General features: G+C 38.6%; 1 protein-coding gene across 4 annotated transcripts in view; it reads left to right on the top strand.

The window, feature by feature from the left end:
* The window catches only part of parga (poly (ADP-ribose) glycohydrolase a), a 202,150-nt gene extending 191,293 nt beyond the window's left edge, over positions 1 to 10,857 (top strand). For all 4 annotated transcript variants that reach the window (XM_043679036.1, XM_043679037.1, XM_043679038.1 and 1 more), the window contains 3 exons: positions 6,335 to 6,440; positions 7,779 to 7,907; positions 9,943 to 10,857. In XM_043679036.1, the coding sequence (XP_043534971.1) occupies positions 6,335 to 6,440; positions 7,779 to 7,907; positions 9,943 to 10,085 (378 nt within the window). In that variant the 3' untranslated portion in view covers positions 10,086 to 10,857. The remainder of the gene's footprint in view (positions 1 to 6,334; positions 6,441 to 7,778; positions 7,908 to 9,942) is intronic.
* Positions 10,858 to 16,963: the final 6,106 nt, after the last annotated feature.

The raw sequence follows: 16,963 nt of genomic DNA, 5'->3' as shown, positions 1-16,963 counted from the left end.
CCCCATCCAATCTATTTGATCTAAAGAGCTTCCAATCAATATTTGGGAAGTTGAAATCGCCCATGACTACTACCCTGTGGCTTCTGCACCTTTCCAAAATCTGTATCCCAATCTGTTTCTCCACATCTCTGCTGCTATTGCGGGGCCTATAGTAAACACCCAACAAGGTGACTGCTCCTTTCCTATTTCTGACTTCAGCCCATACTACCTCCAAAGGCAGATCCCCCTCGAACTGCCTTTCTGCAGCCGTTATACCATTTCTAATTAGCAACGCCACCCCCCCTCCTTTTTTACCAGCCTCCCTAATCTTACTGGAACATCTGTAACCAGGAACCTCCAACAACCATTCCTGTCCCTCTTCTATCCACGTTTCTGTGATGGCCACAACATCGTAGTCTCAGGTACCGATCCACGCTTTACGTTCACCCGCCTTATTTCTGATACTCCTTAGAGTAAAATATAAATTTACTTGACTGCACAAAATGCATTATTTTAAGAACTGTTGTTTCTGTTGAGTACAAAAGTAAATACAAGAATTGAAATTCTAGCTGAGGTTTCAAAACTTTCCTTAAACACATTACATTAAAAGCATTTGACTTTATTAAGTCATGTTCAGATATATATGTTTAGAATATATTTAAAATGTACTTCCTGCAAAAATAAATTATATATCTGTAGCTTGGGAACAAACACTGTATATTTTGTTGGTAGTTTCTTGAGTTCATTTTATTTGTAAGTAATGCTTTTCAATTTAAAATTCATAATTTTTAATAACATTCTTCACAGCTTTCATAAATTATTTCATAATTGTCTCTGCATAAATTGAAATTTTAAGTTTATTTCAGCTAATCTACTTTGGCTGATCCTGAAATGTCATCTTGGCACACCTCACCACCAGCACAAAATTGATGTTTCTTTCCCACCTTTCTTTCACAAACTCAGAAAGAAACAAAAACAGTTTATTAAAATAACACTACTAACATCTTTAGGATGCTCCAAAGTACTGAATGATAAATTACTTCCACAGAGTAAAAAGAAGTCCTGCTCATCTTTATCTTAAATGAGTGAGATTATGCTATCTGCTCTTAGAGTGTCCCATAAGGGGAAACAACTTCTCCACATTTACCCCATGAAGGCTAGTAAGAATGTTGTACATTTCAGTAAGGTCTCCACTCATACACCCAAACTTCAATGTGTACAGGCCCAATCTACTCATTCTCTCAAAATCTCTCCATTGCCACAATCAATTTAGTGAACCTTCTCTAGACTGTATTCCCTTCCAGTTTTTTCTCATTTGGAGAGTACTTCGTTCTATTTCTCATTTTCATTTTTTTTTAACTGAACTACAGGGGTTTCAAAGAGCATTATGGTATGTTACTGGACTAAAAATTCAGAAGCTTGAATTCACAACTGGAGGTCATGAGTTCAAATCCCACCATACCATTTCAAAAACTGAAATTGATTTTTAAAAATATTTAAAAGATAAGAAAAAGCATCTACCAGTTGCCAGGTTGTCATAAAAATCCAGCTTCTTCAAAAAGTAATCCAGGGAAACAAGTGTGCTCTCCTTATCTGGCTCAATCTCTATCGGCTTTACCAGTACTTAACCAGGACTTGTGCAATGCTAATGATGTAGATAACCTACTGGAGCTGAAGAAGAATACGAGTAAAATAAATTCATATTTTCAAAGTTACAGACCCTAACAAGACAGCATCCTAGGCCTGTGTTTAAATATATAACAAAAATTTGTGAAAAACCATAACCTTCATTAAAGAAAACATGAGGATATTGCCAGGGTTGGAGGGTTTGATCTATAGGGAGAGGCTGAATAACTGGAACTATTTTCTTTGGAGTGTTCGAGGTGAAGGGCTGCCCTTATAGAAGTTCATAAAATCATGAGGGGCATGGATAGGGTAAATAATCACGATCCTTTTTTGCAAGGAAGGGGAGTCATAGCTGGAGGGCATAGCTTTAAGATGAGGGGAAAGATTTAAAAGGATTCTCGGGAGCAATTTCTGCTTGCAGAGGGTGATGCAATGAGCTGTCAGAGGAAATGGTGGAGACTGGTACAGTTGCAAATTTAAAAGGTATCTGGATAGGTACATGAATAGGAAGGGTTTAGAGGGATATGGGCTAAATGCTGGCAAATGGAAGTAGATAAATTTAGGATATCCGGTTGGCATGGACAAGTTGGACTGAAGGGTATGTTTCAGTGCTTTCCAGCTCTATGACTGTAAAATCATTGCATCAAATGTATGAATTTAGTTGATTGTTGGAAAAAGGTCACATAAAATGGAATAGCATTTTTCAGTGATTTATATTTCTATGAATTCCATTACTGTGTCTTCATAGTCATGCTGCATTCGTCATGTCCAATATAGAGTCATAGAGCTGTATAGCATAGACCCTTCAGTCAAAATCATCCATGCTGACAAGGTATCATAAATTAATTACTGTCCAGTTTTGGACCCTCCCACCCCAGGGAAAAGACTTTGGCTATTCACCCTATCCAAAGTCCCTCATGATTTCACCAGGGAAAACAGCCCCAGCCTATTCAGCCTCTCCCTATAGCTCAAACCCTCCAACCCTGGCAACATCCTTTTAAATCTTTTCTGAACCCTTTGAAGTTTTATATAGCAGACCGGCCAGAATTGCATGCAGCATTCCAAAAGTGACCTAACTAGTGTTCTATGCGGCCAAAATGTGACCTCCCAACTCCTATACTCAATGCACTGACCAATAAAGGCAAGCATACCAGACTTCACTATCTTGTCGACTTGGGAATTCACTTTCAAGGAGATACAAACCTGCAATCCAAGGATACTTTGTTCAGCAACACACCCCAGGGCCTTACAATGAAGTGTGGATGTCCTGCCCTAATTTGCCTTTCCAAATTGCAACACCTCACATTTATTTAAATTAAATTCCATCTGCCACTCCTCAGCCCATTGGCCCTTCTAATCAAGGTCCCATTGTACTCTGAGGTAACCTTCTTCACTGTTCACTGCACCTCCAATTTTAGTGTCGTCTGCAAACATACTAACCATACCTCCTATGTTCACATCAAAATAATTTATGTAAGTGATGAAAAGCAGTGGACCCAGCATCGATCCTTGTGGCACAAGCTTCCAGTCTGAAAGGCAGCCATTCATCACTACCTTCTGTCTTCTACCTTTGAGCCAGTTCTGTTTCCAAATGGCTAGTTCTCCCTGCATTCCGTGTAATCTAACCTTGCTGACCAGTCTACCAAGCAGAACCTTGTCGAACGCCTTAGTGAAATCGATATAAATCATGCCCACTGCTCTGCCCTCATCAATCCTCTTTGTTAACTGTTCAAAAAAAATCAAATTAGTAAGACACAATTTCAGATGCACAAAGCCATCTCGACTATCCCTAATAGTCCTTGCCTTTCCAAATACATGTAAATCCTGTCCTTCAAGATCCCTTGCAACAACTTGCCCATCACTGATGTCAGGCTCATCTTACCTCCTTTCTTAAATAGTGACATCACATAGCCAACCTCCAGTCTTCCGTCGCTTCACCTGTGGCTATCACTGATACAATTATTCAAAGTTTGTGCGAAGATTTGTAGCTCGGGTGCTCGTTGTTGTGGTTCTGTTCGCCGAGCTGGAAGTTTTTGTTGCAAACGTTTCGTCCCCTGGCTAGGCGACATCATCAGTGCTTGGGAGCCTCCTGCGAAGCACTTCTTTGATGTTTCCTCCGAAGTTTATAGTGGTCTGTCCCTGCCGCTTCCGGTTGTCAGTTTCAGCTTTCCGCTGTAGTGGTTGGTATATTGGGTCCAGACATCTGATGATGTCGCCTAGCCAGGGGACGAAACGTTTGCAACAAAAACTTCCAGCACGGCGAACAGAACCACAACAACGAGCACCCAAGCTACAAATCTTCGCACAAACTTTAGACCAGGAAACAATTTCCTTCCCTGAAGGACAGTAATGAATCAGACAGGTTTTTCCCCAAAATTGGCAATGGTCATGGTCATTATTAAACTCTTATCTCCATATTTTTATTTAATTCAAATTCCACCATCCACCATGGCAGGATTTACACTAAGATCCCCTGGATATCACCTGGGTCTCTGGATCATTAGTCGAAAAGTGTAGTGCTGGAAAAAAGCACAGCAGGTCAGACAGCATCCCAGGAGAGGAGAATTGATATTTTGGGCAAAAGCCCTTCATCACAAATTCCTGATTGTGAGAAACATGACTCACATATTAATACATTTCAGTCCGAGTCAAATTCTGAAACAGCGAATTTTATTGAGAAAAAACACACCGGATCATCAACGCCACACTCACAGGAATCCGATTCACGAGAGACGAAGAAAAGGATAGCCAACTCCCATTCCTAGATGTGATGGTACAGAGAACACCGAACGGAGAATTCACTACAAGGGTATACAGGAAAGCCACACACACAGACCAAGTCCTAGACTATGAAAGTAACCACCCCAACACACACAAACGAAGCTGCATCAGGACACTATTCAAAAGGGCCACAACACACTGCAGTACACCAGAACTGCAAAAAGAAGAGGAACACCTATACAAGGTATTCGCCAAAAACGGATACCCGCGCAACTTCATCAACAAATGCCTAAGAGAAAGACAACGGAAACCTGCCCCTCACAAAGCCATACTGAATATCTCTAATCAAACAATGCAGAACGAAGGACCCGATACCCAACATGAGCAAAACTAATGTAGTGTACAAAATACCATGCAGGGACTGAACAAAACACTATATAGGACAAACAGGAAGACAGCTAACAATCCGCATACATGAACATCAACTAGCCACGAAACGAAACGACCAGCTATCCTTAGTAGCCACACATGCAGACAACCAGCAACATGAATTCGACTGGGACAACACTACTATCATAGGGCAAGCCAGACAGAGAACAGCCAGGGAATTCCTAGAGGCATGGCATTCATCCACAAACTCCATCAACAAACACATCGACCTGGACCCAATATACCAACCACTACAGCGGACCGCTGAAACTGACAACCGGAAGCAGCAGGGACAGACCACTATAAACACCAGAGGAAACATCAAAGAAGCACTTTGCAGGAGGCTCCCAAGCACTGATGATGTCGCCTAGCCAGGGGATGAAACGTTTGCAATAAAAACTTCCAGCTCGGCGAACAGAACCTCAACACTAATACAATTATCTCAGCAAGGGTCATGGCAATCACTTCCCTAGCTTCCCACGGAGTTCTAGAATGCATCTGATCAGGTCCTAGGGATTTATCCACCTTTGAGTTTTAAGACTGTCAGCACCACCACCTCTTTTCAAAATGTCACTATTTCCCCAAATTCTTAATCTTCCATATCTTTCTCCTGAAACACTGATGCTAAATACTCACTTAGTATCTTCCCCCATCTCCTGCTGTTCCACAAAGGCAGCCTTGCAGATTACTCTCTCTCGTTACTCTTTTGTCCTTAATATGGACCTAAAGATAGAGTAATTTTTCCAGTGATTCATGTTAAAAGAAGCCTGAAATAGTAAAGACCACTCAGTAGTGCAGCTCACTTGGACCCAATTGTAAAACACTCCTTATTTGGGAATCACAAGACAATTTTCCCCAAGACACCGAGTTGCCAATCTTACAGTCATGTCACTATAGGAAAGCACCAAGGTGCAACTAAAGAAAAACAGCAAGAGGAGGATTTAATAATATGTAAGGGAAAATAGCATATTTCAAAAGTGTGACTTCTGCTGAGCTGAAACCCATTGAGACAGCTTAAGATCTGTACACAAAGCCAGTGTGCGTTCAAGTCTTGTAAGTACAGCTGTGCTGCTGTGTAAATATTCGCTTGGTGATTGCTGCTAATCCCCAATGATCTCAATAGGTTTTCAGTAAACAGAATCAGAAAGTTAATATCTTTTCCTGAAAGTACAAAATGCAAAATTAAATGACTCTAGGATAGTCAGTAAAGAGCTAAGCTTACCTTTTGTATCCCATTAATTTAGTTGAATATGCAGTCAGCATACTAGGTACAATGATGTGGTGATCCTTCAGTTACAAACATCAAGCAGAAGGAAAGATAATCTTGTTAATATCCATAATACAAAAAAAGGTTACTGTAGACTTAGTAGTAGTATATGAGCAAATCATTGAACTATTGAATGAGGATAAACAGAATTCCTCTTTTAAATCAATTATCTTCTACTATGGAATCACTCTGTGACCTGGATCAAACTCACATTAGCATTGTAACGAAAAAGAAATTAGACCTATTAACTATTAGTTTGTCTCCTTTGCCCTTTACGTTAAATCTTTTTGTTTATATTTACCCTTTTTCCAGGCTTACTGTGGTTTTGTGCGACCAGGCATAGATCCCAAGAATCTTTCAGCTGTGGCTACAGGGAACTGGGGGTGTGGAGCTTTTGGTGGTGATGCCAGGTTAAAATGTAAGTAAACATGTGTTACCCAACTTTAACGAGTGTTACCCAGTTTTAGCTGAATATATCCATGTGACAGTGCCATGAAGTGAAGCTTGTTTGGTCATTCATGGGAACCTGCCGACAAAAAAATACTGATTGTACTTCAAAAATATCTCTTCGGTTATGGTGTAATTGGGGCAGCATGAAGATCTCACACAATAATCTATTGATGCAAGTTCTTTGTGAGAGATGATATTGTAGGCATTCTTTCTCTCATGCAAGAAGTTAACATTTAAAATAACAGAGCTATTTGTCTCAATAACGTTTGAAACATAATTGCTGTCCTTAAAAAAAAAAAAAGCTCATCTATTTTCTTTCATATAATCAAGTGATTTTTCATGAGTTAATAAATTATGAAGGAGGCTTCACTAAATAATTTCTGAATTCCATTTATTAATCTTATTGGTGAGTTCATCACTGTTTAAATATTCAAACTTTGGATCTGAGCTTAAAGTTCAACTTCGTCCAAATGTTTTAGCATAACAGGCAGTCTGTTCCTGTAGCAATTCAGAAATTGTTTGGAGAGGTTTTTCATGTTCTCTCTAAATGAATATGAATTAGTATACACATTCTCAATGTTTTGCACAGATGTATCTGTATATGGCTCTCCAGGTACATCAGTTAACATGTAGAAAATCAGAAAATATCACATCCGACACCAGAACTATAGGCAACTTATGAGCCATATTGCCTGAAAATCGTGATATTGATCAATACCAGTTTAAAACTTCATGCAGAGGAAAGCTAACTTTCGATTAATTGACTCTTATTAAATAACTACAGTAATTTTCGCTTTGCTAAATGATGCGTTTTTGGATCAAAAGGTCAAGCAAAAGTCAACCCAAAATCAACAAACGCCTGCAATTAAAAAGTAGTTAACGTGGAAAATAGTATTCATTATATGTGGGGTTTGACTGTAGTCGTGTCATTTTAGAGTTCATCACTGGTCCCAAAGGGCTCATTACTACCCCAGGCTTTGCTTAATGATGACTGTTTCTTGGAGAATATTTTCCTCATTTATGATCCAAATACTAATATTTCTGGATCGAAGGAGCTCTGATATATTAGCTGCTAGGCTATTGTCTTTTTGAAAATTATTTTTGTTAAATATACAAAAATATTAGTCTGAGCACTACAAAGTAATACTAAAAGCCAGGTTGAAGATGGTTTCAAAGTGCAAAAGGAAAGTATTGCAAATCCACAAAATATTGTTTGGCATTTGAAAGAAATTTGGTTATGTTTAAGCACAGTACTTCAGAGGATGTGTTTCTGATAGACTAACAAACTGACGTGAATATATTTCAGCCTTATTGCAGATGATGGCAGCAGCAGAAGCAGGACGAGATGTGGTTTATTTCACCTTCGGAGACCGAGAATTAATGATCGAGATATATGAGATGCACAAATTCCTAATCGAGAAAGAGCAAACTATTGGTAAGGCAAGCTTTCTACAGAATTGTTAGCATTTAGAATCAGAAATAAATTGAATGATAGCAAAAACAAATAGAATGCTGGAGAAACTGAGCAGGTCAGCACCATCTGTGGAGAGAGAAAAACAGAGTTAACATTGTGTCCAAATTGACATTTCTTCAGAAATTAAATGACCTTAAGTTTTCTTTCCTTTAAAGGAAAAAATCCATTGCATCCAAAGCATTTAAATTCTGTATAAAGTTAAAAATGCAAAATTTCTGTTAAATGCCATGACCAAAAGAGCAGAAATTAGGTCATTCAGCCCATTGAGTCTGCTCCACCATTCAATCATGGCTGATAAGTTTCTCAACCCCAATTTCCTCCTTTCTCCTCATAACCGTTGATCCCTTTGATAATCAAGAACCTATCTATCTCGGTCTTAAATATACTCAATGGCCTGGCTTCACAGCATTCTGTGGCAATTCCATAGATTCACCACTCTCTGGTGAAGATATTTCTCCTTATCTCCGTTCTAACAGAGCTTTCCTTTACTCTAAGGCTATGCCCTCGGGTCCTAGTCTCTCCTCCCAATGGAAACATCTTCCCAACATCCAGTGTGTCCAGACCATTCAGTATTCTGTACGTTTCAATTACATACCTCCTCGTCCTTTTAAACTCCCATCAAGTAAACCCAGAGTCCTCAAACATTCCTCATAAGTTAAGCTTTTCATTCTTGGGACCATTCTCATGAACCTCGTCTGAACACAGTCCAAGGCCAGTACATTCTTCCTGAATTACGGAGCTTCAAAACTGCACACAATATTCCAAATGTGGTCTGACCAGTGCCTTCTAGAGCCTCAGACGTACTTCCCTGATTTTATATTCAAACCCTCTCAAAGTAAATGCCATTGTTGCATTTGTCTTCCTACTTACTGAGTCAACCTGCAAGTTTATCTTGAGAGAATCCTGGACTAAAACTACCAAGTTCATGACCTCATACTTCCCACGTTGTACTCTCATCTGCTACTTCCTTGCCCACTCTCCCAACCTGTTAAATTTCTTCTGCAGCCTCCCCACCTCCTTAATACCACTTATCCCTCTACCTACCTTTGTGTCATCTGCAAACTCAGCCAGAATGCCCTCAATTCCTTCATCTAGATCATTAGTGTCTGGGTGGGTTACTCTTCAGAGGGTCGGTGTGGACTTGTTGGGCTGAAGGGCCTGTTTCCACACTGTAGGGAATCTGATCTAAAGAAACTCTTATAGTCTTTCCTTTTATATTACTGGCTAGCTTACTTTCAAATTTAATCTTCTCCCTTTGTTTTTGTTGCCTTCTGTTGATCTTGTAAGCTTCCCAATCCTCTGGTTTCCAATTGCCCTTTGCCACGTTATATGCTTTCTCTTTACATTTGTGCTATCCCTGACTTCCCGAGTCAGCCATGGTTGCCTCATCCTTCCATACTATGCTTCTTTTTCCTCGGGATGAATCTCTGATGTGTCTCTGAATTACTCCCAGAAACTCCTGCCATTGCAGTCCCACTGTCTTTCCTGCTAGGTTCATCTCCCAGTCAATTCTACCCAGTTCCTCCCTCATGCCTCTGTAGTTATCTTTATTCAACTGTAATACCGTTACCTCTGATTGTGCCTTCTCCGTCTCAAGTTGAAGAGTAAATTCAATCATATTATGATCACTGCCTCCTAAGGGTTCCTTCACCTTAAGCTCCCTTGTCAAGTCTGCCTCATTGCACAACAATAAATCCAGTATTGCCTGTTCCCTAGTGCTCTCCATCATAAGCTCCTCCAAAAAGCCATCTCATAGACATTCCACAAATTCCTTTTCTTGCAATCCATTACCAACCTGATTTTCCCAGTCCACCTGCATATAGAAATCACCCATGACACATCCCAATCAATTCATTGTGGCTCTTTATTTGGACTGTTGCATATTGAATATAATTTTTGAGCACTTCAGAATTCAGAATAAATTCTGATAATGTGCACGTTTGCTCCCCAAATCTTAAAATGAAGTATTGACCTGTACATTTTTTTTTCTTTTCAGGCAATATCTACAAGCTTTTGGAGCGATATTACAGCGAAGAGTGCCGATCCTGTCCTCTTTCGAAACCACGCAATAAACTCTACAACTTCATTTATGATTCTGTAGCCTTATACACAGATTCAACAGATGAGGATGATGAATGATGACTTTTCAAGGTCCCTTTAAAGACTTTCCTTTGAAGTAATGAGGAGACTGGCTTTTTAGCTCAATATCAGAATTCAGCTTGCAAGAGATCCTGAGCTGATAGGTCCATTCTTCAGTAAAAGTCATCCCAAAGCATTATCCATTATTCAGACAGAATCACTTCTGAAATATTTTTGGTAGGAGTGTTTGCTTGTGCTATAAATCAAGCCTAAATTGGTTCAAATTGAAATTTCAGGTATAAAAACCATTTTGGGCAAAGGACTGACAGAGGAAATATATATTCACTCTATATATAATACATATCCTCCATACTTTATGCAATCATAATAGGGCAATTACCAATATAAATCTGTCTTTCTTCATGTAATTATTGCATTTATTTCGAAGAATTAAACCAATGTTATTTTCTGATTTTTGAGTAATCTCTGTTTAACAGAATCCAATCAACGTTGAAACCCCAGCATGCTCTGAGCATGGTTTATTAATGTGTTATCAATGAAAATTAAAGACTTTTAATTTAGAGGAGCAAAAAAAACCTTTAGCTTATGATGGAAGGGAAAACAATTATGTTTTTTTTTAATTTTGTTTTTAAAATTACTTAAGGACTTGAAATTATTTTATTTGTTGTTGTTGATACCAACAAAAAGTAAGGACCTTAGGCTGTTGGCTGAATAGTTCCTATTATTAACATATATGAGGGGAATTCTTTGCTAACATGTAAAGAAGTTTTTTTTTTGACTGTCTTAATAAAGGATTGGTGTTGAGTACAAAGCTTAATGAAGTTCTTTTTGATGGTTGTCCTTTGATTTGAATCTTCTGATTGATCATAAAGCCAAAAGTAAATAGAATGAAAACTGCTGATTACCCACAGACTAGAAATGAGACGTGTTACATTGCCCTTAAAATATGAATGGAAAAGGCTCGTAATCATTCCCTATCTGGTGCATTGTGAATTCAGTGGAGTTCAGGTAGCAAATACTAGAAAGTTCTATCAACCACATTAAAAAAATCCTTTGGGGACTGTCTGATTAACTGATTCAAAAATCTGGGAAACATGATTGACTAGCTAGAACATTTATCAATGTGTCATAAGAGAATGTATTTCAAAAATTCGCAGCACCATAAGACATAAATGATCTTACAATTATACAGTGAAAGAAAACAGTATTTTCGGGTAAATACAGACCAGCTGAAATATTTCTGATGTGATACAGAAACCTTAAAATGTTCTGAAGCAATAGAGTTTAAAATTATGCCATTTTATTTCCAGGGTTTTAGATTTTCTCTACAGAAAATAATATTTATGATTACAATTTGGCATTCACATAATTCAGTTTCAGGCTTTCACCAAATTTTTTTTTATATTCAGCTTAATGTACAACCATTTTGGTTATTTCCCACTCAATCTATACAGTACAATGAAACATAGCTTGTTGTAAGTGTGTTGGGATAATGATTTCAGCTACTGCATTGCTCTCCAATAATATTGCATTTTCAATGGTTAAATGAAAAGTTACCTGTCAGTTTCAGTTGGTTAAGGTAAAATGTAATTTTAGCATAATAAATTTTCACAACTTTTCGTCAATACTATTCTCAGTTACAGAGCACCTTAATCAGACTGATTGTGGTGCTCAGTACCTATAGTATGTCATCGATGCATTCTACATATTCTCTATAATAAAACTTACCTTCAATGTCAAGAATTTCTTCAAGGCTGAAACTATTTCCATCAATAAAGTTTCTAATATTATAACAACGGCAAACATTCCTACCTGTTCTCAGCTAATGTTAAACCGCTTAATAGGCATAAGGACTTTTGTTAAAAATATTTCCAATTACAATTTAATTGACAAAAAGGCAATTTGCCAAGCACATACTGGGACAGCATCACTCCATGCTGGATGCAGTAATGGGGAATAAAGAAATGGCAAAGAAATAGCTACTTTGCATCTGTTTTCACAGTAGAAGACACCAGCACCATAACAGAACTTAGAGAGTTGAGCGGGCAGAGATGAGTGTAGTGCCTATCACTAAGGAGAAAGTGCTGGGGAAGCTGAAAGGTCTAAAGGTGGAGAAATCACCTGGACCAGATGGTCTACACCCCAGAGCTCTAAAGGAGATAACTGAGGAGATTGTAGAGGCATTGATGGTGATCGATCAGGAATCACTGAAGTCAGGGAGGATTTCAGAGGACTGGAAAATGACTAATGTATCACTTTCGTTTAAGAAGGAGGGAGGCAGGTAAAGTATAGGCCAGTTAGCCTGACTTTGGTTGTTGGTAAGATTTTAGAGTCCGTGGTTAAGGATGAGATTGCAGTGATTAGGAAGTGCAGAATTTCTTTAAGGGGAGGCCATGCCTGACAAATCTATTGGAATTCTTTGAGATGGTATGAGCAAGTTCAACAAAGGAGAGCCAGTGGATGTGATCCATTTGGATTTCCAGAAGGCCTTTGACAGGATGCTATTAAATAAGCTAAGAGCCCATAGTGTTAGGGGCAAAGTACTGGCATGGATAGAGGATTGGCAGACGGGCGGAGAGTAGGGATAAAGGTGCCTTTTTCAGGATGGTAGCCAGTGACCAGTGGAGTTCTAAAGGTGTCAATGTTGGGACCACAACTATTCAAGTTATACATTAATGATCTGGATGAAGAAATGGAGGGCATTATTATTAAGTTTACAGAAGACACAAAGACAGGTGGGGGAACAGGCAGTGATGAGAAAGCAGGAAGGCTGCAGAAGAACTTGTCCAGGCTAGGAGATTGGGCAAAAAAGTGGCAGGTGGAATACCATGTTGCAAAGTGTGAGGTAATGTATCTTAGGTACACTAGACGTACAGACTGTTGTCTCAACTGGAAAAGGCTTTGGAAATCTGAAACACAGAGGAACCTGTGAGTCCAAGTTCAGGATTCTTTTGAGGTTAACATGCAGGTTCAGTTGATGGTTAGGAAAGCAAATGCAACTTAGAATTCATTTCAAGAGGGTTAGAATACAAGAGCAGAGATGTACTGCTGAGGCTGTATATGAGGCTCTGGTCAGATCACATTTGGAATAATGTGAGCAGTTTTAGGCCTTGTATCTAAGTAAGGATGTGCTGCCATTGGAGGGGTCCAGAGGAGGTTCTCAACAATGATCTTAGGGATGAAGAGCTTGTTGTATGAGGAGCAGTGGAGGACTATAGGTTTTTACTCGATGCAGTTCAGAAGAATGAGGGAGCATCTGATTGAAACCTAGAATGCTGAAAGGTATGAATAAAGTGAATGTGGAGAAGATGTTCCATTATTAGGAGACACTAGAATCCGGGGACACACCCTCAGTGAAGGGACGGCTCTTTAGAATGGAGATGGGGAGGAATTTCTTCAACCAGAGGGTGGTTTACCTGTGGAATCCACTGTTGCAGAGGGCCAAATAATTGTGTATTTAAGACAGAGCTAAATAGGTTCTTGATTGGTAAGCAGATCAACAGTTCTGGGGAGAAGGGAGGAGCACAGGGTTGAGAAATATATCAGCCATGATTGAATAGCAGAGTAGATTCAGTGGACTGGCTGGCCTAACTGAGATCCTATGCCTTGTGGTCTTATGTGAAAGCAAAATACTGTGGATGTTAGAAATCTGAAATGAAAACAGAAAATGCCAGAAATACTTAGGCTTAGCAGTATCTGTGGAGTACAAACTGGATAAGTTTTCAAGTTATGACCATTCATCAGAACAGAGTCACAACCTGAAAAGTTAATTGTTTATTTTTCCACAGATCCAGTGTGATCTGTTGAGAATTTCAAGTATTTTTTATAATGTATCTCACCTAAATGTTGCCTCATATTACTTTAGATAGAAGCTACCATAACTGTCAAACTAATATGAATACTTGCAACTTGTGGGGTTTCTATTAATTGGAAAAAATTATTTTGTCTTTAATTATCTGCAGAAACTGGGGTTTTAATTAAATTTCAAGTATAAGCGGTCATTTTCAAAATGTTAATGTCATGAGTCCTGCTAACATTGTAAACTGACAAACTTTCATGGTAATTACTCATCCATTTTGCATTGAATCATGTTTCACTTGTCTGAATTTTCTATGACCTTTTCCCGCCAAACAACCTTCCCAACCCCAACACAAAAATTAAGAATAAAGAATCATGAATTGTGACAATTGAATCATGCACATTGACTTGCTGTTGTCTAATAAATGACAAGGCATTTTTTGTGCTTATATTTTGCAATCAACCCATTTGTGTTGATCTTCATGATATGAATCAGGTTTATAAAAATATATATATATTTCACAAGTTTGATGTTTTAAACAATTGCCTAATTAGCCTGCAGATTTTACCTTTGTTGATATTCAACTGACTGGCGTGGAAACTCAGACATAAAAAAACACTTTTCAAAGTAAGTGCAGTTTGTCTGTTTTACCACGTGTGCCCAAATTGGAAACTGTCTCTAAGGCATGGGTTGTACTGAAAACTGACCTTTTTTGTCTGCAGTGTTAGTTATACGTTTTGTGTCCTGCATAAATAGACAAAATCTGCAGCACAAAAAAATTGTTTTTCTTCTCTAATTGCTTCATTTCTATTCTTGCCTAGTAACTGGAGAAAACGCTTGAAAGCCTCGATTATATAGATGCATTCAAATCTTCCCACAGAGCTAAATAAACACAACTCTTTAAAGTTAACTGACATCAAAAGAATAGTCCATAAATTATGTTCAGAGTGCGGCAGCGTGAGGTCAATAATGAAAGCTCAATAGGACAGCCCCATGCTTGCTTGTGACCTTTTGAGAAGGCAACCTGCCATAGTAAATCTAGTAAATTACATGCCAAATCACACTCCATTTCTTCATTCATATTTTATCAAAGTAATTTTATGTTTGGCTCTTGGACATTGAAAGTAATTGCTTTCTTAAAATAAAATAAAATGGGGTCTATGTTGCCAATACATTCATTTCTTGAGCAGTGTTTTACTGTGAGGTCCTCCACATCCCGTTCTTTATGTAGCGAGCATCATTCATCACACTAACTCAGTCCATGGCAGTATTGACCTGTTTATAAATGTTTAATCTATGACCTATGTTAAATTGAACATGCATCCCATTTCTAGATTACACTCTGCCTTCTTAATCACTTTTCTGTGTGCAAACCGTAAGTCTAGTATTTTTCAGAGGTACTTCCACCTGAAGTAGTCAGAAATTACCCTTAGCCATCTCTTTTAAAAAAAAATGAAATGGTACAACTGAGTCCAAATGCATTTGTCTTTGTATCATTTTGAATTCTAATTCAAACGTATGACATTGTAATCAAATTTCTGAAGTTTCTTTGAATAATTTTGTGATTTGCCATTTTGTAGAATGTGAGCATTAGTGGAAAAAGGCACAAAATGCATCATTTATCAGCCATATTCAATTTTGTGATCATTAGCCATGAGAATGTGTTCCTTACATCAGACAAAAATGAACTTCCAACTTTTCTCGACCAGCTGGAAAGATCTCCAGCAATTTAAATAGGTTGAACAATGGCTTCACTACAGAAAATACTGAGCTGAAGTAAATGCTGCAAAAATATGAAACTTCCAGTTGTTTTTTTCACAAAGCACCTCCTGATGAGTATTTAATTTGTTAGCTAAACAGTCACATAAAAAAAATCACACGTACACTTGTCAATGGCAACTCATATCTGATTAGCCAGGTGTTCCATGTCCCATATCCATTGAAGGAGGAACTGTGGAGTAGATTGAGAACTTCCCACACCTCAGCAGTCACTACGCCACTGCTGATGAAGAAGTCCAATATTAGATTACTTGTTCCAGCTCAGTTTTCTATAACCTATAGCAACAGGTATTTAAGAACTAAGGTCTCTGCAAGTCAACGAATGCCCCAGTCTGCAGAACAGTTGTGATCACCGCACTCGTGCGTTGCAGTGATATTTCAACTGTGTACCAGTAATAAGAGAGCACTGAAGAAATTCCATCAACAATTTCTCCTCTGCGCTTTCCAAATTTAATAGCAGGACTGCCAAAGCAACTAGTATTAAAAAAGCAAAGAGCTGTGAATGTTGAAGATCTGAAACAAAAACAAAAACTAAGCAAGTCAGGCAGCATCTGTGTGGAGAGAAGTTAACATTTGCTGACTCTTCAGAACTGATAGTCCTGAGGAAAATGTGGTGAAGATAGGATGGAGGGGAGAAGTGTGGGGGCAAATAAGGTGAGCAGATAGGTGGAGATGGAGCAGAGAAACAGAGATGACAAAGATGGGAGGAGTAGCATATGGGCACTTTAGGTTCAACAATGTTCTGCCCGTGCATCGCCAGATCTGGGGACAGAGAATTTGTTTGCCCAGTCGTATAAAATTTCTGACCCTGTCATCCTTAAATCAAGGAGCAACTAATGACAACAGCGCAGAAGTAAATCTGATGGGCAATTGACAAATAGGGCTTGCATTTATGTAGTGATTTCTCTCTCGAAATCGCCTCACCACTTCAGGGTTATTTTGAAGCGCATAAATGTTGTGTGAGTGCTGCCAGTGAATTGACAGCAAAGTCTAAAGCGAGCACTTCAATCAAGATTTTCATTAGCCCGAGAGGCAGGTGCTTTATAAAAATGGACATTTGATAGCAATCAGAGTCTGGCCCCTTGTGCAAAATGTTTTTTAAGAAGTACTTTGTGTGGAATGCATCTATTTTTAAGTTGTCCTTTTCATAACCAGTACTGACAAATTCTAATGCATTCTGCAGTATGAATGTTTATCTGCTATGCACATGTATTGTCCAGGAAATTATCAATTTATTCACAAAGCAGAAATAAAAGTATGGGACAGGCACATCGTGAATTAGCTGCCTGCCTGTCAGCTTGATGTTGACATGGATACCATTTGGCAATACAGATACTGA

The sequence above is a fragment of the Chiloscyllium plagiosum genome, chromosome 38 (genome assembly GCF_004010195.1).
Source record: "Chiloscyllium plagiosum isolate BGI_BamShark_2017 chromosome 38, ASM401019v2, whole genome shotgun sequence".
In the NCBI taxonomy this organism is placed as follows: domain Eukaryota; kingdom Metazoa; phylum Chordata; class Chondrichthyes; order Orectolobiformes; family Hemiscylliidae; genus Chiloscyllium; species Chiloscyllium plagiosum.
The sequence above is the reverse complement of the archived record's forward strand: the minus strand, read 5'-3'. Positions and strand labels throughout refer to the sequence as shown.